Source organism: Pteropus medius, unplaced genomic scaffold, assembly GCF_902729225.1.
Source record: "Pteropus medius unplaced genomic scaffold, Ma_sr-lr_union100, whole genome shotgun sequence".
Lineage (NCBI taxonomy): Eukaryota > Metazoa > Chordata > Mammalia > Chiroptera > Pteropodidae > Pteropus > Pteropus medius.
The window spans coordinates 2,125,494-2,153,253 of NW_024356335.1; the positions used below are offsets into that span (position 1 = coordinate 2,125,494).

The 27,760-nt window shown below is 36.9% G+C and overlaps 1 protein-coding gene across 12 annotated transcripts in view; it reads right to left on the reverse strand.

The window, feature by feature from the left end:
- MAPKAP1 (MAPK associated protein 1) overlaps positions 1 to 27,760 on the reverse strand; it is a 229,154-nt gene that overhangs the window by 154,826 nt on the left and 46,568 nt on the right. For 9 of the 12 annotated variants that reach the window (XM_039861615.1, XM_039861617.1, XM_039861619.1 and 6 more), the window contains 3 exons: positions 21,208 to 21,535; positions 18,676 to 18,765; positions 8,222 to 8,370 (listed from right to left, as the gene is read on the reverse strand). In XM_039861615.1, the coding sequence (XP_039717549.1) occupies positions 8,222 to 8,370; positions 18,676 to 18,765; positions 21,208 to 21,466 (498 nt within the window). In that variant the 5' untranslated portion in view covers positions 21,467 to 21,535. The remainder of the gene's footprint in view (positions 1 to 8,221; positions 8,371 to 18,675; positions 18,766 to 21,207; positions 21,536 to 27,760) is intronic. The other 3 variants (XM_039861622.1, XM_039861623.1, XM_039861624.1) reach the window with 1 other exon arrangement.

The following is a 27,760-nucleotide window of genomic DNA, read 5'->3' on the forward strand; positions in this document are numbered from 1 at the left end:
AGTTGGGTGACCCCAGGCTGTCAATTGATTTCTCTGGTTAGTTGTCTTCAAGACAGTACAATCAGGGTCTATTACTTTGAGGACAAGAAAATCTCTCTAATGCAAATCATGTAGAGCAAAATGTCCTAGATGAGGAAGTTCAGTGTAAAATCCCTGTCCCCACCACACCTACAAGGATTGTCTCTTACGCTTTCCCTAGGACCTCAGTTCTTGATATTCATTCCAACCAGACTGAATAGCTATTGTGGTAATTATTAGCTAAGAAGAGGGTAGTACTACAACAGTAATCCCATTATAACAAAAATATGCCCACGTTTTATCTCTTAGTCCTCTAACCTCTAAGAATTACAATCAATATATTTTCAAAAATGACACCTGACATCTGCCTCATTTAAAACTACTCTCTCATTTTCTCTTAATGGCCTGGTGAGCTGGGTTGGGTATCTGTGAGTATAGCCCAATCCAGAGAGGAGGTGACAGAGTTCTGGGACGATTCCTCAGCCAGAGTCCTGAAGCTGGCTGTAACACAGAAACAAAGAAGAGGCCCCTGCCACCCAGCCCGCTCTCATCTCAGGGACCATGGCCTCAGATGCCCCAAACACAAACCAAACAAGCGGGGCAACCCCCTCCAAAAAAAGGATATGTGTAGTGTCCTCAAGGACATGGCAACAGGCTGTGATCTTGTAGTCAACAGGCCCAAACCAGTTCACAATGGTGGCATCTGCCTTATCCCTCTCTCTCCTTCAATGCTTCCTAATTCAGGGATAGTAGCATCATCCATCCAGTTCCACAATCGCATCAGGAAATTGTCCTTGACTCCTTTCTCCCCTACACCCTGCCATCATCCATTGTCAAATCCCCTACCATTTTTGCCTACTAAATATCTCTCAAAATCATTCGTTCATTCTCCTTCACCAATAAGTAAGCCGAAGTTGCCATCTCTCTTACCCCAGACCACTGCAAAAAGTTTCTTGATCCTGCAAAAAGTTCTCTCTGTCCTCCCAAACCTTGCTCAGCTGTATCCTCTTCAGTGTGGCTCCAGTTATCTTTGCAAAACACAAATCTAATCACTGAACCTCATTTAAACTCGTCGAAGGCTTTCCAATGACATGTCTACCAGCCATACCTGGTCTGCCCCTGCAGATTCAACTTCACCTTGTACCACACTCTACCTCAACACTGGGCTGAAACCAAGGAGCCCTATGACTTTGATTAAATTTAATTTCATTTTCTCTCTCTCTCTCCCTCACCCCCTACCTCCCAGAGCCTAGCCTCTCCCCGCCCCCCAAGGCAGCAGAAGACAGTAACCCAGACCTGACTAATGGTCACACAGGATGGGACCTCTGGCAGGCTACAGATAACATCTGACCTAAGCTATGTTTCAGCTCCCGAACCCTGAATGGAATGACCCTCAGAACTGTCCTCAAGACCTGAAGAAACGATTTATTACCCTTACCTCATCTCCAACCAATCAGCTCCCAACACGACCCTAAACCCCTAACCACAGTGCCTTGAGACTTTGCCTTATATAATCTGTAACCTATACGCCCTGGTGGAGTTAGTAGAGCATAAGCTCTCCATCTCTGAATTGGCCAATTCGATGTCAATCTATTTTTTCTTTCTATAGCATAAACTCCTGCTCATGCATTCCTTTGGGCCAGTGCATGCAGGCAGGTGGACTTAAGGGAAAACACTGGGGTTTGGCTACCGGGGTCTCCAGCCACATAGCCTTTCAGTTCCTCCCAACTTCCACACTCCCCCTAGCCTCGGATCCCTGGTATGTCCTTTCTCTTCCACCTTCACCTACTTAACATCGTCCTTGACACCCCTCAGACTAGGTCAGAGGCTCCTATGATAATGCTCTCAAAGCCCCAAGCACCTCTCTTGGAACTTGGTAATTAATTAGCTGTGATTATACTATAATTGCAATTTTACATTTAGTTAGTTGATTATTCACATAACATCTACCTGCCAAAAGAAGAAGCTCCATGGGGTCAGAAACCAGGTCTATTTTTGCTCACCACTGTATCCAGACTTTACTTAAAAATGCCCGGTACATAGTAGGCCCTCTCTAAACATGAAGTAAATAAACGGCAATGTGGTAAAGGGAAGGAAGCTAATCTCTCAGCACTGGCCATGTACCGTGCACTTTGCTATTACACATTTCCCATTTTCATTAGATCCTCACTATAACACTTTAATGTAAGTATCATTAACCTCATTTTATAGATGAAAACAGACTCAAAGAGGCAAAGTGATTTGCCCGATATCACACAGCAAGTAAATGGCAAAGTTGGAATTCTAACTCAAGTCTGACAAACGTGTTCTCTCCACTGCAAAATTCTGCCTTCCTCTGAAAAGCCTCTAAAGCCAATGGTGACTCCTATATCTGATGGGAATTTCTAGAAGATGACTCCATAACCAGAAGAAGCCACCAGAGACCGGTTGCGTTCAAAATAAACTGCAGAAATGAGATCTAGGAGAAAAGAGCTCAGAATGGAATGAGCTAGCTTTAAGAACTCACAGCCTTGAAAATTTAACTTCAGAGCAGGATGCTGAAAAGTAAAACTGTGACTGTCCTTTGTTGTTAAGATCCCCACTTAAATTCTTTTTGAATATCATCCAGACAAAAACCCTGGTCTCCCCTTGGGATTTTCAACATAATGCCAGCAACAGGAACAGCTGCATTAATACAATGGTAAGGGGGAAATAATCTCATAAAAGTTGTTTTTAAATTAAGGAAATTGGCCCTTCTATTAGTATAACAATGTGTAAAAAGGTAGTGAAATTCTAATACCTTCCTTTAGAAACAGCAGATTAATAAAAACTGGTCTATGAAAAAGACGACTAGCAAAACACAGTCACAGAAATAAGCTGTCAAAAGAATAACGCTAAAACGATGCTGGGACTTTATTCTCTTTTACTAAAAAAGGTTTGTGAAATGAAGCCAATGGAGGAAGAGTGAGACAAACAGGACCTATGCAAAACACACAGTCATCTTAGATTTCTTTCTCTCTTTTTTTAGATTTGTCTCTTAAAGAGCACTAAGCAAGTGAACCCAAGGGGCAGGGGTAATGAGATTATTGTGCAGCCAACTTCTCAGCCACTTTAGGGTCGGGGGTGGGGGTAGGGTGCACTGGCCAACTCGGAGGCTGGAGAGGAAAGTAGCAAACTCTAAAGCCCAACACCATGCCTCAGCTCAGGCAGCAGTAAGAAGCTGCTGTCTAGAAACATTACTAGCACTAAAAAGTCCAGGTTATAATTTTTTGGAAAGAGATCCTGAAGCTAAAGTAGCTTAACATATTAGAGGGGACCATTCCCATGAAAACAGCAAATATTCCAAGTTCGGAAGGGGAGCATTTTCCTTTAAAAAGCAATTTTTAAAACACCATTTCAGTCCGCTGACCTTTTCCGAGTTTGCAACATTTTTCAGTGGCTTCGTGCTTTTCTGCAAAGTTTTAAGTGACTTTCTTTGAAGAGAGCTATTTAATGCCAATGATTGTAGAAAACATTTGTTCATAATTATCCAGACATAGACTGGAACAATGCTGAAACAAGAGCAGCATGCAAAAATGTATTTAAGGACTATCATCCCAAAATGCTGCTAAAAGCTATTAACCAGTATGTGTTAATTGCCACAGCATTCATATTAATTTTCACTTCAGGCTCGACATTGTGGAATATTTCCCCTGATACATTTTAAACAAAGTTTAATTTAAGGAACTGCTTCTATCAACACTTATGAAAATTAACAGCCAAGCAATTAGCACTCATGAATTATCCCTTCCCCCATGCTCTCTGCAGCTTCCCTGTTAAAACAGTTTCTAACAGAGATATGGTTACTTTCTAACAAGTTAACATAATCAAAGTCACAGTTGTCTACATGAACCAGAACTGGTTCTGCCTTTTTAAACGCTTGTCAAGGCAAACATTCTCCCTATATTTAGAGTAGAATTTATCTAAGTCAAATAAGTAAGATATTTAACATCTGAGTACACTGCCAAGCAATTACTAATACGAAACTGCCTTCTCACCTGACGTTTAAAAACTAGCCATTGCCAAATAATAAAGGGAGTAAGTAATTACTGGTCTTAACCTTTCCATTTAAAGTTCAAGGCCAAAACCCCATTGGACTCCCTGGACTTCAACAGACAAGCCACCTTCCTTCAGTCTGCTGCACATCTTGTTTAACGATGCTTACCTAAACTCCTGGCTTTAAGAGCACATGTTCTCTCACTCCATCCTGTCAACAATCTAATGAAGCACAGAGGAGAGATAGCTTCACTCGCCCCCAACCTTTACAGAGAGAGAAAGGGAAAAGTGGGGTATTTGTTGAGTGCTTCCTATGCGCTTCGTGTCTTGCTAAACAGTTTTAGCTCAGTTAATCCTCATGAAGAAGATACACTGTCATCAGTTCATTCCACATATGAGGACTGGAGCTTCAAGAAAAAAGAATAAGCCTGAGGTCACACCATAAGTGGTAGAGTCAGGATTCAAACTCAGCTCTTATCACAAACTAGGTCTGTTGACAAATAACACTGCTCATTGCGCTAGGTATTTTATCCAACGTGATGATCTCATCAGCCTTGTGAGGAAAAAGCTTTTCATAGGTAAATAAACTGAGGTTTGGAGAGGTGAAAAAACCTGACCCAGATGGTACGACTGGTAATTAGCACCATTTCTTTGTTAGTAACTGTACTGACAGGTAATGGGCATTTCAACTTCTGATGCTCTACTGATGACAATATTTGAAAAATACTGATGATGTGCTAGGAAAAGCTTCTCAAGTAAGTGATAATGCATGGAAAGGAAAGGGTGAGACACTTAAAACACGACCTCATTCGAAAAGGTAGAGGGACTGGGCAGAAGTCCACATATTTAGGGGCACTTAAATCAGCGCTGAATGTTTACTGCCTATCCCTAGAGACCCCTCCCTCATCACCTCAAATCAACTCCTTGTCACACCCAACGTTGCCCACATACAGGGAAATCACAGGACTGGCACAGGAAGTTTCCAACTGTCTCATCCTCTAGAACAGAGGTTTTGTTTTGTCGATGAAGCTATTCAGAGGTCCTGTTTTCAATAAGCCCGAAGAACCTGGGCAGATGGTTCTGCTTGGTTCTGCCTTATCCAACTTAGCATTCCCTATATAACCACTTGCGATCTATTTTGGACTTTTTTCAAATGATCAATAAACAGAGTTACTAATAATCTATGAAATTAGAACATAACACAGAGAGCATCACCAATTTGCCAAAGAAATAATATGAACATAATAATAAACTTGATCAAAAAAACTGTCAAAATTACAGCAAGGTACATGCCTAACTACAGCCCTTCCCTCTCAACTGCATGCCTTCAAGAAATTAACCAACCGCAATTTAAAAAAATAAATTTATTAACCAGCTACAGGAACCAAAAATCATTTGAAAGTATTCGCTTTAATTTAGCACAATAGCTAAGAGATGCTTACCCTCAGAATCACTAAAACCAACATCCCCGTTTGCACAAACCGTTAAAGACACTAGATGTGCCAGCTTAACTACAATGTAATTGTAAAGCCATATCAAACACAAAACCCTTTTTTCAAATCTAATGCTAGCTTAATCTTAAGGGGGATTTCACAGCAGCTAGTCTCTTGAGGAAATACATAATTAAGTAGTTTTTTAGCATATTTAATTAGACCCCAAACTCTTCCCTGTCCCCTTCTCTCCCCAATTATGTACCATTTGCCCAAGAGACCTAAGCAACTCAGTTAATTATGTAAATAAGGCAAATGTTATTCCCAAGAAAAGCATTGTGAATATTTGTAGGGGGGAAAAAAAACTACATATTTTAGCGGCTTTAACAAACCTTTGCAAAAAAAAAAAAAAATAGAACTATCAAAGTACATGGGAAACCTTTACATTTGAGGCAAATAACATTAAGTTCAATGACGAGATGCTGAATCATTAAAACAGAACACAGTTCACTTCTTAAATATGAGCTGAATAAAAATAAAATAATTTTAAGTTACAACAGCAACAAAAATTTAGTGCTGAATGTCAAATGATTTATGGGAAGAATCAATCTGGAAATTATTAAAGTCGACTCTCATAGAAAAGGCTTTGTTATCAAAGGGTTGACATGATCTTAACTCCAGAGGCAGCCATGGTGCTGTTATAACTACTACAATCCCATTATTATGCAATCACGAAATGCTAATTTGATCATTTTGAGGTGTTATTTGAATAGTCATTTTAATTTCTGGGTTACAAAAAGGCTTGACTCAAGTATAATTCTCTATTAATCATTGAGATGTCATTGAAGATCATATTGATGCATTTCACAAAGATAAAGAAAGACTAATTTAATATGTACAGTACAATATCCTTCAAATATTAGCCACTTTCATTACATATCTGCCAAATGCATCCATATTAAATAATAGATGAGAACAAGGGTTTAATTGTATTTTAGCAATTGTAATACGTAGGACAATAATAAAATAGCAACTCATCACAAGATAGACTTATAGATATATAAATCTTTCTTAATCAATGTGTAATGGTGACTGCCCCATGCTCACATTCTTTGCTGATTACAAACAGACTTGAAATGACAAAAGCATCCAGAGCTTTTGGTGTAAACACACATCTAGCAAAAATAATTCCTTGTGACTGAAACTGCTTCTTTACATTTTAAAAAAAAATTTTTTCCTGTTACTTCAGAAGTTAAATATATATCAAGCAGAGGCCACAACCTTATGACAAATTCAAACCTAAATTTATAAAAAAATCTAATGGTATGAGAATTCCAGAATATTTTAAAAGAGCTGTGCTATTTTGTGGGTTTCAATGCATTAGCACATATTAATTGTTGTAGCAATTACATCCTCAAACAATGACATGATTTCAGGCAATGGAAGCAAATAAATTCCAATCATGTAACCTAATCCCCAAAACTTCTCACGTATCTAAATGAATCAATTGTAGTATTTACGAAAAAATCCTCGACAGTCCAACTTGCCATTTTCCAGAGGCTGACATTCCTGTCCCCTAGGGGGATCCTTCCTTCTCTTTGCTACTTTCCACAAGAAGAAACAGGAGAAGCAGCAGGGGCATTCTAAAAGAGAACCTTTATATCAGTCCAATCTCTAATTTACTAAAAGTACTTTCAGATGTTTTCTGGAGGAAACTCCTGAGCATAGAAGTATCTTTATTTACACATTTTGTTTCTAGTTCTTGTTCCCCTTCCCCACCAACATAATGACCACACGTGCCAGTGGCCACACATGTTCACTGAAGCCTATGGAAATATACTGCAATGTATGAGGTCAAAGTGTTGCCATGAGAAAACATCTTCTTGTTCAAAGATGACAACTGACAGAAGCAGCACATAACCAGAACTTGAACATGAAAAATGCAAACATAAGCAAAGAGCTATATATTTATTAATTGCAATGGTGTTGAAATAAGACAAATTGAACACAACTCTTCTGAGCAACAAGCTATCACTCAGCACCCCCACGCCACTGCCAGACAGCAAACATAATGGCAATAAATATATAAATCAACGGCTACTGTCTCCTGAAAGAGGCCCAGCTCAGCACAGAGACACAGAATGGTGGGGAAATGGGCATGGGGGGCCCACATACGGAACTATATTCTACCTAAAATGGTGGCCATTTTTCTAAAAGGAAAATAAACTTTAATTTTACAATTGCAAATTGTTACAACAAACATTAAAAGATAAAGTCATCCTGTGTAAAAAGTGTCAAACAAGATTCCCTACAACGAAATATGGACAAGCAAAGCAATGGCCTAGAATTCTGAAATGAAGCTCTAACCTCAAAATTTCTGCAGTTATAATAAAGAATCAGACAAGACAATGCTAACTGCCTCCCAGAACCACTTGCAAGGCTTTACCAACACAATTAGGCCTTGATTAATCACAATCCCACTAACCCAAGTACACTTAAGAGAGAAAAAAGGGGGAAAAAGTACAGACACATATATCTCAGGGCTGTTTTTGTTTTAATCCTCCTAAACATATTACTGTGGAAACAACATTGAGCCCAAATTCAGGCCTTTTAATATTCTTGGACTTAGAAAATGTGAGTGACATTCTATAATTATGGAGTCATTTTATAAACCCTAAATACAATAACTACAATAATAATAACAGGAATTCCACTTGACTGAGGCTTTACTTAAAGGACAAAGTTTCATTTTTACTTACCTTGCCATCGAATTTGGAATACTCATTAAAGGGGTTATTCAGCTGCAGAGGGCACTGCTCCAGGCGTACAGACAATATGGACTGTTTTCCAGAAGTTGGAGGTTTCTCTTTGAGGGACTTTTTTTCAAACAGTGACCTTAGCTCCTGGGCTGTGATATAAGAGGAAGATAAAAACATCTTTGTGATTACACACGGAGAGACAGCCTGCCCACTTTCTTGAAAAAGTCTTCCTTAGACGCTTAAGGAGGGAAAGTCCAGGGACGCACTCAGACCTAATGTGTGCCAAAAGCTTCACACACACCGGCGTCTGCGCCTTGAAAAGGCACAATGCTTTAAAACACGCAGGTCAGGACTGTCCATTTAGAAGGACTAGGATTTAAGGAGAGAGGCAGAGCAGACAAACCGACAAGGCACCATTCTTCAAGAAAAGCATTCGCAGCTAGAGGACCTGAGCTTTGGCTTGGCTTTCCCGCTAAGCTGTGTAACACTGGAAACTTCATTAAATCTTTCTGGGTTTGTCAAACTAGATAACTATGACGATCTCTCCTGGCTCTACCATTGTGCGATTTCGGAATTCTGGTTCTTCACAGTCGAGGTTCACGTCTCAATTCTTACACACTCTACAATGACACCTAGCACAAAAATCTGGAAGACAAAGATGAAGGGGAGAAAGAGGAGAAAGACAGTAACATGTATACTCCTCAAAACAAGCCTGTGAAGGAGACACTCGCATTATCTCAATTTTTGTCAATGTGGAAACTAAAGCTTAGAATATTTGATTAGCCTTGCACCACACAGCCAGTAAAGAGCAGAGTTAAGATGTGCACTCTTAGCCATTAGGCACTAATGAACACTGTAGACTCTCAATAAATTTTGTTGCATGAATCAATGAATAAAATAATGACTGAAGGAATTTAGATTAAATTATTATTGAATCAGAATCTTTAACTCCTATTCATTAGTGAATCAAGACAAGTTAGTTCCATATCTTCTCAAAGATCATTTAATTCTCTAAATTAACCTGAGAATTATTTAAGGTAGTAACTTGATAAGTACATGGAGATTCATTACGTTTCTCTCTTTATTTTTTGTGATTAGAAAATTTCATACTTAAATTTTTAAATAAATCGATCTCAGATCTAAAAATGTGCAATGAATAGGTTCAGCTCTGTTCTACCCTTCAGTATAGCCAAACTGAACTGAAAGAGATCAAACAGAACTCTGAAATGATCGCTTACAACTTTTAAAAAATGTAACCAAAACTATCTTTTCAACAAACTAGTGGGGCAAGTTTATCAAATGAGTTCCCATAAGTTTAAGTGGCAAACAAGGATAAAAGGACCTAATTCTTTTTAAATATTAGAAATACTATTCTACCTGTAATCTATTAACAATTTTATTGCTACTCTTTGGAAAGGAATGATCCTTTAAATAGCTACCATGGGCCAGGGACAATGCTAGGTGTTTGCTCACCTTGTCCTCAGGACAGCCCTAAGAGATAAGTTACTACTAGCTCCACGAACAAACTGAGGTATAGCAAACACAAGTAACTTATCGAAGCTACACAACTGTTAACCAGCAGGGTTAGGTGTGAGGTGATGATGCTTTAACTGCTCCATTCACAGGCTAGTTCACACTTAGACCTCTCTCCTCAACCTCTGACACTTTCCCTTTTCCTCTTTTGTTTTCTACACAGAGGAATGGAAACATCCAAAAGAACTTTTGCATGATCTCGCCTGCACTTCTATCGATCTTCCCTCCTATTACCAGAGCTGAACGGCCATTGCCCCTCTCTCAGGCCAGCCCCTCCTTTGGGCACTAGGTCCCAACTCCTCTAGTAGATTCAAGGGCATCACTCCAGCAATTCTCTCCATCTCTCTTCCTTTTTCAGTTTTTCCCTCTTACTGGTTTAGTCGCATTAGTACACAAAGATATGGAAATACAGCTCATTTAAAAAAAATCCTTTGATCTCACTGTACTCCCTTCTAGTTATGACCCTATTTTTCTGCTCCTCAAAACGGCTGTGTCCTTGCTGTCCAATTGCTCTCCTCCCATTCACTGGAAGCCACTGCAGCCAGGCACTCAGGCCCCAGAGCCCCACCACAGCAGCTTTCATCAAGGTCATTGATGATCCCTTTGTTGTTAAATCTATCGGTCATTTTTTAATTCTCATTGTACAAGACCCCTCGGCAGCATTTGACACGGTTCATCACTCCTTCCTTTTTGAAACACTTTCCTCACTTGGTTTCCAAGACTCCCCTCTATCTGGTTCCCATTGTAACTTTCAGCCTCTGCCTTCTCAGACTCCTTTCTTCCTTCTCCTCCCCATTTTCCCTCCATCTTTGGCTTTCCCCCAGGCATAGTCCTTGGACCTTTTCTTTTCTCTATCTACAGTCACACCCTTAGTGACCTCATCCAGCCTTATGTTTTAAATGTCGTCCACAAGAGACAACACTAAATTGTGGTCATATGAATCAAAACAATGTTGCCTCTGGGAAGTAGCCTGACTAAAAAGGGTCAAGAGGAAACTTTCTGGGATATAGAAATGCTCTATACTTGATTAAGATGCTAGTTACACAGGTGTATATGTCTGTCATCAAACTGTACATGTAATGTCTCTACATATCAATATATGTGAAGCATATCTCAATAAAAAATAAATTAAAAGGGAAAACCTAAATATATGTCCTCTATATGCTGAAAACTCCCAAATGATTATTCTTGGACCTAAACACTCCCCAAAATTGCACTTATATATTCAACTTTCCACCTGACACTTCCACTGGGATGTCCAATAGGTACCTCGAATTTTACAAGTCCATACCCAAACCCCCGATTTTCCCCTAACCCTGGCCCCTTACAACCTTATGCTCTCAATTCTGTTGGCCAAAAACTTAGGAGTCATCCCCACTCCTCTCTCCATCTCACAGCCTGCATGCTCTCCATCAACAAAACTTCAGAAGATATTCAGAACCACCGACAGCTACCAAGGCTGGATCATTACCACCTTCAAACTAGTCATCTTATTTTAATCCTTGCCTCCCCAAACCCCACCCCAACCACTACGAAGTTTTTAAAATATAAGTTAAAAACTTCAGAATAAGAAAAAATTTGATAAATTTTATCACATAAAAATAAAAACAAACTTTTGTATGGGAAAAAAATTAGCAAAGCAAACACACACACACACACACGCACACACACACACACACAAATAAGGAAACAACAAAGGTTAATATTCCTGATATATAAAGATTCTAAAAGTAAAAAAAACACTGACCGACATTGCAAAAATCAAACAACCTCCACCCCAAAAAATGGCAATGAATTGAAAAATACAAAATATGCTTTAAAAACCCATGAGTTCATAAAGATACAAGAGGAATATGAAATATCTACAGAAAAAGATATATTCAAATGGCTCTTAAAGAAATGGAAAGATGCTCAATCACATTCATAATAATTATGCGCAAATTAAAACTATATTGAGGTACCATACTACGTTTTTAGATGGGCAAAAATCTAAAAGTTTAAGGCTAAGAAATAGGCACTCTGTATATTTCTGGAGAAAATGCAAAATAGCAAAACACTTATGCAGGAAAATGCAGCAATAACAAAGGAAGCCACATACTTACCCTTTGACCCAACAATACCACTTCCAGGATTCTAATCTTAAATATACTGGCAAAAAACGAAAAAACAAAAAACAAAAAACACAACACAACATATAAGGCAATTCATTATGGTGCCCTTTGCAAAAGCAAAAGCCTGAAAATAATCAAATATCCATGAACAGGGGACTGGCGGCTAAACTATGGTACATCCATACTATGGAGTACAAGGAAGCTATAAAATGAAATGACGTCAATCTTTATACATTCACCGGAGTGATTTTCAGAATGTGTTGCTAAGTGAAAAAAGTGTTGTAAAAGAGTGTATATAATATGCTATCTTTAATCTAAAAAGAAGGGGATGGGAATGTAAATATATTTATATGTAGTTTTAAGTGGACAGAAAAACCAAAACCTTTTTTAATGATGACTACAAGAAGAATGGGAGAGAAAAGAATTTAAGCTAGATTTTTTTGATTTTACTTTGTTTTGTGTATTCAACTTTGGAATCATGTAAATGTTTCATATTATTAAGGGAAATTAAAAGTGCAATCTAAAAATAAAGAAAAATGAAATAAATATTGTAATATTGAGTTGACAGTTTAACTACAAAGAGGAATTATTTTAAGTAACTTTATCACATAGCAATTTGACTGTACATTTCCTAATAAACATTATCAAAAGGGCAAAAAAAAAAAACCCAAACTGTTTTTAGTAATCATATTGTCAGTAATGACATCGGTATTTCTATTCTGGAACCAAGTTTTCTGTGTAAGAGAAAACATACATAAACATAAAATTTTTAAAGTTAACTCTGTAATCCTAAATTTGAATAGAAGTTATTGGCATTAACTCACAGTGTATTTTCTCTTTAAAAATCTATTTTCTTCTGAGCTCTATCCTCTGAAAGGGTCTACAAGGGAAAAACACCAATCCAGTGAGCAAATCCTAGAGCTCAATTTGGGGGTCTCTTAATGCCACTGAACAGTAAAAAGAACTAAGAGCCCCTGGAGAAATGGCTTCCCGATTTGCAAAAGGAAATGTGTAAGAGAAGCCTGGAACATCTTCTCACACAAGAAAGCAAGAAAGTTATGAAAGATTACTGAAATTATGTCAAAAAAAGTTAGAAGCCAATATGGAGGGACTCATGATAAAAACTGACAATTTTTACATTAAAAAAAGAAAACCCAACTACAATGAAATGAAAAATATAAAATATGCTTTAAAAACACAGGAGCTCATAAAGATACAAAAGGAAAATACCCTCATTGGTCATCTATGTAGGATACTAGAGAACAAACTCTTTTCATTCTGAAAACCATTAAAAATGGGAAAAAATCAGTGTTTGTCTTGCCTTCCTTGTAGGGACTATATCTGAGGATAACCAAATAATAGATTAGGAAAACTTCTTTACATAAACAAATTAATAAATGAAGATAGACTGATAAAATTAGAAATCATTACTTTGCAACTCCTAATGAAATAATACATTTAGGTAATGCCCATCAATGGCTACAAAAACCATTAGATGAAAAGCTGATGGGAGTAACTTAATAATGGATGGACAACACCTGATTCCATCAACAATTTTAATATCAAAAAAGACAAAAAGACATTTCATGTTTCCTAATAAGATGCAACAGGAAGTACAGATCAGCATGTACCAAACATTCTTACCAAAAATCAAACTTCGATCTGAGCAAGTTTCTAGATCTAACCACCAGTATAGGAAACAAAAAGGACAAAGAAACATATTAAGTGAGACCACAGGGATGCAATCAGCAAAATCCAGACTGCAGAAAATTCTACAGGACAAATGGCCAGTTTCTTCAACTAATAAATTACAAGGGAAAATAGTGAAGGAGCATCTATAGATTAAAAGGGAAATGAGACATGTAACCAAAAGTAATGTGTGGACATTAGATCTAGACCTGAACAAAGGAACTGGAAAAAAAAATCTGAAACAATCAAGGAAATGTTTGGTAATATTAAAGAATTCCTGCTAATTATCTGGAGAGTAGTGGTATTGCAGTTTTCTTATGTGTTAATAAATACATACGTATTTAAGTATGAAATTATATAATAGCTGGGATTTGCTTAAAAATAATCTGGGAAGGGAGGTGAATATATAAATGACACAAGACCAGCCGTATGTTAACTGCTAAAGCCGGGTGACGGCTGTGAGGGGGTTCATTATGCCCTTCTCAAACTTCTGTGTATGTTTGAAATTTCCTAAAATAAAAGTTATTTTAAAGAAAATTTAAGCCAGAAGTAAAAAAGTAAGTAACATATCACACGAGTATCTGATCCGATCATATCACCCAGAGTAAAAATTAAATTCCTTATAAGATCCTCCACGATCAGGTCTCCCACTACTTACTCCTCTGATCCCACTCTTTCCCTTACTTTCTCTACTCTAACCAATAAGCATCCTTCCTTGCTATTCCTTAAACACCGCGGGCACACTTCCGGCACAGAACCTTTTCACTTGCTGTTCTCTCGCCTTAGAACACTCATTTCCCAATATCTGCCCGGCTCACTCCTTCACTTCCTTCAGATCTCTGCTTAGCCATAACCTCCTCAATAGGCCTTCCCTGATCATTCTATATAAAACAGCCAAATCGCCTGCCTAAGATTCCTTAAGCCCTTACCTGGCTATATTTTACTCTGTGCCACTTAACTCTTTCTGACAGGCTATGTTTGTTTATTATCTCTCCTGCAAGCTTTCCCTGAGGACAGGGACTTTGTCTTGTTCACTGCTTTATCTTCTAGACCTACAATAGTGCCTAGTTGCCCTTGCATACTGTAGGAGCTTAATAAATACTTGTGGAAGGAATCCCTCTGGACCAGAGAAGCAGAAACAGTTGTGGGGATAGGTAGCAGATCGGGAGGAGGGAGAGAGCTGACGGGCACAAAGCAGCAGAGGTGAGATGGGGAAGGTCATTAGAGAGCTCCCTCCTAATCCCAAGCCATTCATAAGGCACAACTGTACTTCTATGAGCTGTTCAACTTCAAGTGCACTTGCTCTTAAAAGTTATAAATATAACTAACCAATATAAACAGTTGAAAGTCCCTAACAAACACAAAACTGAAAAATAGCCTAGAGAGTTAATTATCAGATTCATGAGAAAGCACATACTATAATATTCAGAAAAATGAGCATGCACTTTAGAACTAGTGAGGGCTGGGTGAGTGGCTGGACACAAAACAATGTAAAAACAATAGATTTCCTTATAAGAGCAGTAAGAAAGTTATGGGAAAGAGGATGCTATTTATAAGAGGAGTAGCACAAAATACAAAACTTCTAGAAATAACCTTAATAAGAAATGTAAAAGTGCAGGAACAATATGGAGACAATACCAAGCATTGCATTTATGTAATATCTATATACACAAAAAACACTAAAAAAATCACAGGGGGTATGATTAGAATATTTAAACTATATATACCCATAAATATAGAATCTGAATAAATACATCAAAATGTTAACAACAGCAGTTCCTTTAAATGTGAGATTATTGGTAGCTTATTTTCATTTTTATATTTTTTTTTCAGATTTTTCTGTAATAATTTTTAATATAGAGGCTTTGGCAACTTTCCTGAGCACTGGCCATAGCTGACACACAGAGATGAAGAGGAACAGGGAACGCCAGACTCCTCAACGCCCAGAGCTCCCTTTGCCTACAGCATGGGAGAGAATGAAACAGAGTGGAAAGACTGGTCTCTGGGGTTGGACTGGTCGGGAGAAGAATTCTGGCTTTGACATTGACTACTTGTAAGTAAGGGATTTGGAAAAGTTGCTTGGCCTCTGGGATCCAGTTTTCTCACCTATAATATAGAAATATTAACAGCTAACTTGTTGGACTTGTATGAAGATGAAGCAAACTCAGTGGCTGGCATGTTACATACCAGCGGTCCTCCGAGCTGGTTACTCATCAGAATCACCCAGCGAGCTTCTGGAAAATATAGATTTACTGACCCCAACCTTTACCACTGAATCAAAAATTCCCTAAGTAGGGTCTAGAAATTTATACAGAATGTCATTATAACATGCATTTTTGGATGAGTTTCTGATTTTATACAGTCACTGTATCTGGGAACTGTTGTTTTAAGAACCAATAACAGAAGTTATATAAAGAAAACTTCAGGAATATTCATAAATAACTAATAAAACTACATTATTGTTTTGAGTTATTATTCAACTTCATGTGTAAATAGCCTTATTTTCCAATTAGACTTCAAACTTCTTGAGAACAGGAAACATGTATTCCCCCTAGCACCTAGCATAGAATTACTATGCACACAGAACGAATAAGTCATAGCTAATTTTGTAAAGAATATACAACACCATTTTAAAACAATAAAACTAAAAATACTGGGACTTTGATTTGACGCTATTCCTGACAAAGCTGTCTTCCGATGACCACCTTTACATTTATCCATGCATTTTTGGTTACAGAAATAAAAGAATCTTACTCTAAAATATTTCATTTATCATGTGGTCTCATAGAATATGAATCAGGAGGTTCATAAAGAACTTCGGGGTATGAACCAGATGGCTTCTACGATCCTTTCCAACTTCTCTATAAAAAGGCTGCGTTTATGCTGTGTCTTAAAGGATGGACTAGATTTAGACAGAATAATTGTGGAATAAGAACATTCCAGTGGAGGTAATCATATTCATAATGGTGATTCTTCCAGTGGGGAATAAAATTTTAAAAAAGATCAGAAAAATAAATGAAAGGATTTTTAACAAACATAAAGAGCAGAAAAAGAACAAGGGAATGAAAAAATGACTACCTAACCAAATTTCTCAATTAAGATCAAAAGGATTTGGCCATGGCATTTCTTGTCAAAAGAGAATATACGTTTGAGAGATGTATGAAAATAGAATGGCTGCTTCGTTTGCCAGGCAGACTGCTGATTCCACTTGTCTGACACGTTTCAGGATACCCAGAGTGCCGAGCTGTGCTAGTGCTGGAATCCAGCTCAACAGATTCAAAGACATTCCTTTGTGTGTTGATAAGGTTCACTCTAACCGTCGGGAGTTACTAGTCTAGCCAGAATCAAGGTCAACATTTCAAAGCATGGACAGGCATATTAAGGAGCTTTTTCAGAAATAAGATCATGGGGTCAATTACTGAAATCAGTGAGAGAGAAAAATAAGAGGAAAGGAAACTGAGGGAGAGAGGAGTATACATATATAAAGGACGGTATAGTTACAAATGAAAGCAAGAAGGGAACTGCTTATTTCTCCAGTACATTCTATGAAACACTGAACAGAAGTTAAAGTCCATTAAACTTTAAGGAGTGAGTGGGAGATGTAGCAAAATGTATTAGATGTATCTAATTATTAGATTACTAGATGTATCAAAATTTGAGTTGAAGTAATTATATTTGAGTTGAAGCAATTATACCTGAGGTGTTCTGTTCGTCCTATTTATTTGTAATATTTTCAGATAAGGAAGTGAGGAAGGCAAAACCAAAAAAAAGGGCACCTGGGGAGATGGGCTTAGATAAACTGGTTCTGTATTCATTAAGAGATTAATTGAAAAAGCATTAAGATATATAAAATACTTGAAGAAAGTGAACGATATAAATGATATAAAGGTTTTTCAGTTTGTGTTAAATATAGCAGAGAAAAGTATTAACTGGATCCACAAAAAAGAGAGATTTTTAAAGTATCGAGAGCAAAATTAAAGACATTCAAGAACTATTTGGAAGTCATAGAAATGAGGTATAAGAAAGAAATGAATGAGATTTCTGGTTCTACATAGTCATCATTTAGAAGCAATCATTAAGAAAATCAGACTCACTGAGCATACTTGGGTTTACAATCATAGTAGGAGAAAGCAATAACCACTTTACATAGTGTGGTTTAGCAGAAAGAGATTGGTTTTTAGATGCAGGCAGTGCTAGATATTAACACAGGGCTCTACTGCACTACCACTTCCTGGCCTTGAAAGTTTAGCAAGTGAAATCTCTCTGAGCCTCTGTCTCCTCTAATCAATGACACATATACCTTACAAGGCTGGTACACTGGAGGTAATGCATCTAAAGTGCTTACAACAGCACTAGAGAGGTTCTGATGTTAATGTAATAATCATTGTTAGTTTTATAAATACTATGGCGCAATGGAGTCAGTCAACAAAAATATATCAGACATATTAAATGCCAGGGTGGTACTGGAAGGAGCTGGGAAGATACAGAAGACAGACTGCAGCTATTTCTTTGAAAGGAGAAAAAAGAGAAAGTCTAGGAAACAATAAAAACATTAGAAAATATTTTAATAGCATTTTATTTTGAATTTTTAAAAAAATCTTCTCTTCTTGCTGAGATTAAAGCTTTAAAAATACATACTATGGCCAGTTTGTTAATATATACATGATATGAACATATATTGCAAATACTAATAATATCAGCAACGTAATGATTTTTAAGCTAAAGGAAAAGAATTAGCATATATGCAAAAAGAACTGTTACTGGGGCCACTAACGAAGCAAGGTAAAGCCTAGGCTGGAACTGCCGGCAATAATCTATTGCCTAGAGGCCCATCCAAATCCCAGGTACTCCTTGGCTCGAAAGACAAGGCACTGGCATGACAGTTTGTACAAAACATGCCTGTACACATCAATTCCTGAAGGAAGAGTGGCCAAAATGACAAGATCTAAAGAACACCCAGCTTTAGAGGACCAAGCCACCCAAGTGAAAGAGTTCAAAGCTCAAAACAGAGGTATCTGCCCAGAGGATATAAAAGGATGAATTAAAAATAAAAGCTCTAATATAATAATATAAACTAAATATATAAATCTCAAATCAACAATTAAAATTATTTCCATTTACCTGATTGCTTAGAATTTCTTTCTTTCCACTGAATATTTTTGCATTTGATCTGGTTTTGTCTCTCTTTTCGGAGTCGTTCTAATCTTTGAGCTTGAAAAGAAATATTATAACTATAAGTTTGTCAATGAAAGTTTACTATAAACAAAGACATAATTAACTACCTTTATATGAATAAAGATGTTTTATATTGCATATGTAGGGAAAAAGTCATAAAATTTTAAAGGTGGCACCCCCGAAAAGCAAATACCAACAAAAACATGAAAATATTCTTGATTTATAATTGAAATTAGAGGATATAAAACATTAATAGAGATCATAAAGATAGTATTAACATGGAAGAGAATAATAAAATGTGAAAACTTCTGTGATTAATATGACATTTCATTATATAAATCATTAATAACGGTCTTAAAGGAATTTTAATGCACAAATGAACTGAAGTGAATATTACATTACAGGAATAAAATTACTGTTATGAATTACTCTACCCGTTTCAAAAATTAAAGATAAATGAACTCAGACTAGACTATTAAAGTTTTAAATATAAAATCCTTTATCTAAAAATCATGAAAATTATAAAATGTCAAAGCTATATAAATTAGCATAGCTTTTCTTCAGTGGGCTGAAACAGTTTATAGGTAGTAAAATAAATGATTTGTATCTTTGTAACATTAGTCAAATCTTAAAAAGAACAATTTTTCTTATACAAAATTTAAGATATGCTGAAAGGATTAAAAAGTAAATTCCTTGGTCACTAGAACACCCCACAATCTTAATTAATTATTAGCATCTAAGTGCTATCTTAAGAAATTCCAAAAAGAATAACAAAAGCATCACCTAAAATTATGCATTTGTGATTATATTACCACTGGCTACTCAACCTTCAAAAATCAGTGAACCTATCTTTTAAGGAACTACTGTCCAGCATACATTAACAACTGCTGTACACGGAGACCACAACGGAAAAGAAAGTCACAATTAATGCCATCTTTTAAAATTAGTTTCCTCTTGCACTTCCTATCCTAGCACAATGCTTTAACAAAAAATAAATTTCTCTTTCGACCACTTTCAAGGTAGAAAATTATATACTCCTGCCTCAGCACTGTTGGTAAGGAAACACAAACTAATCTTGCCAGAAATTTAAACAATGCCGGCAAAGGCATTTTGACAGTGTCACTATATCTGACCAAATTCCGCTCCATTCAATAGCAATTAATAAATGTGAAGGGTACAGCCAAAGTAATATAATCATAAAGCTCTCAATTGAGCTGCATTCTCCTACCGAAATCCATTCAACCTGTCATGTAAGATATCATCTCAATAACCCGCTAAGAAGTCAGTTTCAACTAGAGAACTGAGAATCAATGGTTCTAAATTATATTCAAACCTTCACTCAAATCCTATTTTGATAAAAGTTCCTTTAGATACCACGAAATGCTATTATTTTCATCATGAGAATAAATTATTCTTTGTAGATGTCACAGAATGCAGAATTCTGAACCAAAACCTTAAGGTGCCTTTCCCTATAAATTGTATCCTGCTCTACCTGCAGTACTCCTTCATGTGTACTTTACACCTGAAACATGAACATGTAAATATTTTCAGTGTTCTACTGCAACTCCTGCCATTACTGTTCCTGGGAGTTCAGCAAGTTACTGCTGCTGATTAGATTATATTTTCTGATTGCCAAAAATAAAGATCTCTCAGAATACCCTGTCATAGTAGAACAACTACATTATATATTCTAAATAATTTACTTAAGTAAAGGCCTTGGTTCATCACATTTTCCTTGTAAAGCTTTCAAAAAATATAAGCCGGAAAATGGGCAATAATAAGCTTTTAAAAATCAATGAATGTGTGTGTGTACACACACACACACCCACCCACCCACCCACCCAAAGTTCAGTATTTTCAAGCCACAAAGATAAAAGGTAGAGATTAACTTATGAAAATAAAGGTAATATATTAAAAACAGGATCTTCTTTTCTAATCTCACACCCAATGTAGGAATTCCTATTAAAAGCAGCCCTAACAAATATTCAGCTGTCTCCCTCCAGTCCCCAACCCCCTACAATTCCTCCAGGGGCAAGAACTGTCTCCGGCAACAGCATTCCTTGACTGGTCAGCTTCCTTTATAAAAGGTTCTTTATTATGTCAACCTCAAATCTGCCTCTACGTTAGTCTACCTACTGGGACTAATGTTGCTCTGTGAAAATACTCAAAACAAGCCCACTTCACTTTCCTACACTACGACTTTTTAGAAATAGAACATCCAGCATGTCTCTCATGTCCAACTTTTTTACCTATTCCTCTTCTGTCTACTTTCTAATAGCATCCTCACTCCAGAGGCTCTCTCTATTCAGTCGCAGACACGGATATGTTGCTTAGACTCACTCTTGGTGTTGTTAATACATGCCCGTTCCTAAATACACAGAAACTTACCCCATTAAACCTAGTCCAACATTATACATTATTCTATATGATTTTTACTGATTTAAAGCTCAGAAGACATGACTAAAAGGCAATGTTTACCTGTATTTGAGCGTCTTCTAATACCAAAGTCCCAACTTGAGGTAATATCGACTGACTGGGCGTACACATAGCCCTGAGTCTCACCATTGCTTCCCTGAATTTCTGACCCACTGTCTCCAGGCATTGAAGGAGGATGAATCTTCTCTAGGTCAACATCATGATCAATGAGAACCATCTCACACATTCCTGTGTCATCACTGGTCACATGTGACTGTCGAATATGAGCTAGAATGATTGTTGGATTGTCCAAGAAGGCCATCCTTTCTGTGGGCCAGTTTCTTTAAAAGGCTATTTTCTCCTCTTCATATTGTTTCATGGGCTCACCTACCTAGAAACATGATGTACACAGCAATATTTAAGAATAAGGCAGAAAATGACTGAATCATTTTTCAAACAAATTCAACGTGGTAAAAGACTTCCTTGAAAATCAACACTTATATCTGTACATAGGAGCTTAAAAGGATGAAGTCTAAACTGAAAGGAAATCCTTATAAACCCTGGGGGCTAAAGCTATAGTCAATGAGATCTCCATGGCATCAGAGAGGATGGCTTGCTCTCTTGCAAAACAAATAATAGTAACTCCCTTAGTCAGGCGACTCAAAGCACATAACTACTGTTAAAACAATAAATTTTCCTTCCTTTCTCCCTTTATTCCATCCAGTCTTCTCATTACTTTATAAGGAGATGGAGGAACGAGTTCTTATTCCTCAGACGATGTGCTAAAGTATGAAACTGTATTTCTTCAGTTTACATCTCCCCTTCCTGTCATATGGTTGTGAATTAGCTTTAAAAGGACACAGACAATGCTTTCTGAGTTACTAGTAATTTTACAAAAATGTACTGCCAAAGTGATTTTGTTCTATAAATATATTTTCCTTTCTTCTGATTTAAGATAGTATTGTGCTTTTAAAATAAAACTTATTAATCGAACTCGTATGTTACCAGATTAATTTATTTTAGAAACCTAATTATAAGAATTGCTTCCTGAATCCTGTTAAAACTGTAATGAACAAGATGGTACCTCCTCAGTTAAATGGGAATTCAACAAAAAAATATTACAGAAGAGTGGTTAAAAACCTAAGGCCAGAGGCAAAACTGAGTTCAAATCCTGACCCATCACTTGCTAGCTATATGATCTAAATAACGTTAACGTCTCTGAGCCTGTTTTCTTTCTTCATTTATAAAATGGGGGTTGTTTCCAGGGATGAGATGATATATAAGAGCTACTGCAGGTAAAATGCTCAAAACAGTACCTGGTACATAATTAAATATTAGCTGCTATTAATAATAATAATGACGATGGTAAAACTATCAGAACCAATTTCAGCCTTCAATTCTTGTGTAAAGTAATCTTAAAATACATCAACAACTCACCCTACTTTAGTAAGTTCACAGCAAGTAAAATAAGTGTGTGCTTCCTTTTCGACAGAGGATTCTGCAGGTCACCTGGGTCACCTCTCAGCTCCTCTAAAATCATTATGAAGTGTAAAGAATGTGAAAGCTGGATTGAATATGTTCTTAGAGACAGTCTTAGAATTTAGTTTTAGAAAGACCTACAACCCCAGATTTTCTTGTCATTTGTTTCTTCTAGAAATGGAACATGAGGGAAATAAATCTAGTTAATAAACTGTTACAGCTAACTGAGGTTTTAAAATGTTTTGTCTGGTAACACAGTCTATTGACATCACTCAGTGGGTCTTAAAGATACCACAGAAGATTAACTGAGGCGCATCTCTAACCAAGTGAATTACATTAATTTTCATTTTTCCCCCTTAAATATATCCACTGAGTACTTTTTTTTACACTGATGGTAATGGGAAATGTAAAGGTGAGTAAGGCAACCCTAAATCCAAAAGTTGATACCTTGATATAGAACACATCTCTGAATACAATGGGATTCTTCTTTCAAATTTTTGAGACAGACTCAGAGTGTTAATGTCAGCCCACCATTTTAAGTGTATTAACTTAAAAAAAAGTACAGAATGAATGGGGAGCATTTAAATTTCACTTGTAAAAATAAGAACTTCTTATATAACCACAAAGAGATGTATACAAGCACAGAATTACTCATAAATGAGTTTTTTGTTTTGTAACAGCGTCAGAGATCATCCGAGCAGGAAATATCCTCGGAGCAATCCCAATAAGCAACTTCCCCATAAAAATAAGGCAACTGGTTGCCAGCAGAAGAGGGGCAGGCACTTCCAACTTCATACTGAACAGTTCTCCCCTGCAAAAACAAGGGCTTCGGTGAGAAGCCACATATTTAATGGGTGTTCTGGCACCAAACGTCAAGTAGCGAAGGGCAAAGCAACAAAAGCAGACTGAAGTACCCACGGCAGCTCTTTTCAAGAAAATGGACCTGCTCCATCACCTCTTACGAAGAAAACATTTATGGGCAAACGCTTCCAAGGGCACACACCAACTCCCTGACTTTATCCTTACAGACAGAACCCTCAAGACACCTCAACAAGAGCAGGTACCTTCTCTATCCGCACACTCGGACTTCGTACAGTGAGGGGTCTGCAGGATTCACTCAGCAAATACGTATTCCATACTAGTTCAGACAGAGAACTGTCACAGGCTGGCCTGGGAAGCGTGCGTTCCACCTCCTATGCCAAGAACTTGAGGGTTCAGAATGCAAGTCCCACAGGACCGGGCTCAAACACCACGCCCCTCTGGCAACAAAGGATCACATACATGGCAGGAATTTAGTATATGTTGCCATCTGACTTACAACTCTGTAGTAGAGATTAGACACATATAAACAGGTCATGTCTAAGTGTGGTTATACAGAAAGGACTGCCTTTCTGCTATTAATACAGATACAAGAGTCTCTCTTCAATGTGCCCTTCAAAATCGTCACGTTGGGACACTATCGACTTATTCCAACACGACTTTCGAAGCCAAATAATATGTTTTAAATTACTTTAAGAGCAGCAAATTATCATTTGAAAGTAGATTTGATTTCTAAGACAAATTCTGAACACAGATAAAAACAAGTTATTTGCTCTGATCAGTTATGCAAAGAGCAAAGATTTTTAAAACCTACTGTTGACATGGGTTCAGAGAAATGGGTCTTTTTAGGGAGTTATTTAGTAATACTTATCAAAGTGTAAAACATGAGTAGCCTTTAGGCAAGCCCAGTTCTAGGATTTTCTCTTAGGAGATAACTGAAAGAAAATCTGAAAGCAACCTAAATATCCTCAACAGTGCATATGGCATGACACAAACACACAATGGACTACTACACAGTCATTAAAAATACAAGGCAGAGAATGCACAAACAAAATGTGGTGCATACACACACACACACACACACACACACACACACACACACAAATGGAATGTTATTCAGCATTAAAAAGAAAAGGAAATTCTGACACATGTTACCACACAGATGAACCCTGAGGATATTACGCTAAATAAGATAAGCTCATCACAAAAGGACAGATAGTATGGGTACCACTTATATGAGGTACCCATCATATAAGAGAAGGAGGAAGGAGAAGGGCAGTTGCCAGGGCTGGTAGGAGTGGGGAATGGGGAGTAAGTGTTTAATGGGTATGCTTCAGTTTGGGAAGATGGCAAAGCTCTGGAGACCAAGGGTAGGGATGGTTGTACAACAATGTGAATGTACTCAATGCCACTGAACTGTACCTTTACAAATGGTTAAAATAGTAAATTTTATGTTGTATAAACTTTACCACAATTTTTTAGATTTGTTTAAAATTTTAAAAAATGTCTAGGAAATGCCATATTAAAAAAAAATTAAATACCTTTTCTTCTTGCTGTTTAATTATAGCACTTCTCAAAGTTTTTAAGAGACTAATATATATTGTGAATATCCAAGAGTGGAGAATCTAGTAAAACAAATCTAATATCCCCAATCCCAAACTTATTTGATCTCAAAACATTTTTTTTCCTCTAGGAACACTAAAATATATCAACACATAACAGTGTTTCACAGAACATGGCTTAGAACTGCTGCTCTCCGTTTTTACAAATGCTGTTTCTTCAGGTCCTAAATGCCTTTCCTGGATGTCACCGACTCTTGACTCTCTGAGACAGTCCTTTTTATGCACTTTAGCTATCAGATGAACAATAATTTCAGGCTCCAGGAGGTCTGTTCCCCTAAGATGTCCTACTTTTCACAGGTTTTAAGTCCAGGTTCCTCAGAACATAAAGCTTTGTTTTACTAAAAATGGAAGCACTGAGGACATCATGCAGATTAGGAGGATGCTAAGAGATGTCTCAAAATGACATGGCCATTTTTAATGTAGTGGGTGGGTCTCCTTTTATACTTCATTCACTCAACAAATATTTATAAGTTCCTACTATGTTCTAAGTGTGGTTCTAGGTGCAATTTGGATGCTATTACCACTTTATATAATCATTTTGTGTTCATTAACAATTGTATGGCCTGCCTACAGTAACTTGGCACATGTCCTAAAGAGGAAAGTACATTTTTATGGGTTTTATAGGTTTTAATGGGTATCAAGTCTTAATACAAGTTTATTTTTAATAATAACTTTATACGCATATGCTCTTCAAATTTTATTTGCAATGGCTTATAGAAAAATATACGGTATAACACTATAAAAAAGTAGATGAGAAAAAGTGGCAAAGGGGAAGTAACTCAGGATGACTCCATAAGCCAGTGCATTCCATAAGATCTTATACATTTGCTCCAGACGAACTGCAGAATCCCAGAAGCAAAAGCAATTATAATAGCTAACCTTAATTTTTTAAAAGCTAGACTTACTCTTTCTTTTTCACATGGATCAATTCATATAATTCTCAAAATAACCCTATTAGAAAGTTACTATTTTTATCTCCATTTTATAGATGAAAAAACTGAGGTACAGAAAGGTTAAAAACCTGCCCAAAGCCAGACAGCTAATAAGAGAATCACGAATCAAATCTAAGAGCTTGAGATCTTAATCACTATACAGCCTCTCTAAACAAAGAGGAACAAAGAATTATAATTGTCATAATCAACGTGATTTTTAAAAATCCTATTGTTGAGCTCTCCGGGTTCTGAGGCCTGAGAGAAATTTCTTCCATGGGTCTTTTGAAAAATGTAAGCCAGTAAGTGTGTTACACAGCAGACTAAACCCTTAGCCTCTCTCCTAATGCAACAGTGATTTGTACAATAGCAAGAAATAAGCAGCGCACGTTATGGCTGTTCAAAATATAAAAGTCACATTTTACACATGGAAGGAACTTTTGAGATCACCTACTTGTTGACCTGAAACCAAAGAGGAAGGGTATACTTTAAGTTCCCAGTTAAGTCTAATTATCTTTTTGAAAATCCCTAGAGATTCATGCAACTTCAGCTAAGAAATCTATACCTGAAATATTCTGTTATTTTTTAAAATAACCCACCATAAGCAAATGAACCCTCCCTATACCTCCTCAGTCCCTAAGGACCTGAGATAGGCAGCAACACGACTTAAAATGCTCAAGTTCTGCCAATTGTAAAAGGCAATTCCCCTTCCCGGACTTTCAAAACACTCCCTGCACTCACTTCTCTCTGCCAGATAGACTCCAAGCAGCCTCACCTGCAACCTGGGAAACTTGTCTGCAAAAGCAACAGCCTGAGGCTTCGCAAAGGTCTGCAAACTCCCAATCAAAAATTACTGCTGCCCCATCAATGTGTCATATAAATGTTGGCATGTTAATTGTGTATTTATAAGATTGTTAATGGTTAGTTAATTTACCTCCCACACTATTATTGTACTTGAAATGATTTAACGTCTGCTGAGGGAGTTAACAACACGTAACAGCAGATGCCAGATTTTTTTTACCTTTCCACACTGTACCCCGACTTCATGCTATTAGCATTAGGCAAGTTAAACCTGATTCCTATACAGGATTCCTTAAGAGTGTTATTATAGAAGCACCTACATTTATTTAGTACAACAAGGAAAGATCATAAGTTAGAAAAACAAAAGTCTTTTTATTATAAACAACGTCTTCCATTTATAAAAACCAAGAGATCTTGTTTTTTATTAAGATTCCAACATTCTTTGATATAGTTAAAGTTGAGAATTCGTACCTCCTGGAATTCGAAAATAATTGAAATGACCATTAAAATAAAATAAACTTTATTGCTTTTAAATCTTTTTCTAATTCTCTCCAATTTAAATCTAAATTAAATCTTCATTATTTTTTAGACCAGCAAAAAGTACGCTTCCTCCCTCCTCCTGCCTCAGGGAATTAAATCTTCTCCATGTGAATATGACAAATTTCATTAAACAGTAAATAGTGAGCGAGACTCTGTATCTGGAGTTTAATTTTTCCTTTCACATTTTTACTTCTGTATTTTGACTAAAAGTACTGAAATAACAGAAAAGAAATGCTTGTATCTTCTTTTGAATAATATAGGATTCATTCACTAAACATCATTGAGAGCCAGGCCCTGGGAATCCCACAAAAAAATTATATGAACGTTGGCCTGTACTCTCCAGTGGCTGAACTTCCAATGCGCTATGTCCTGTACAGACAAAACAGTAACATAAGGCAATACATACTAACCACCAAATGAGAAGCT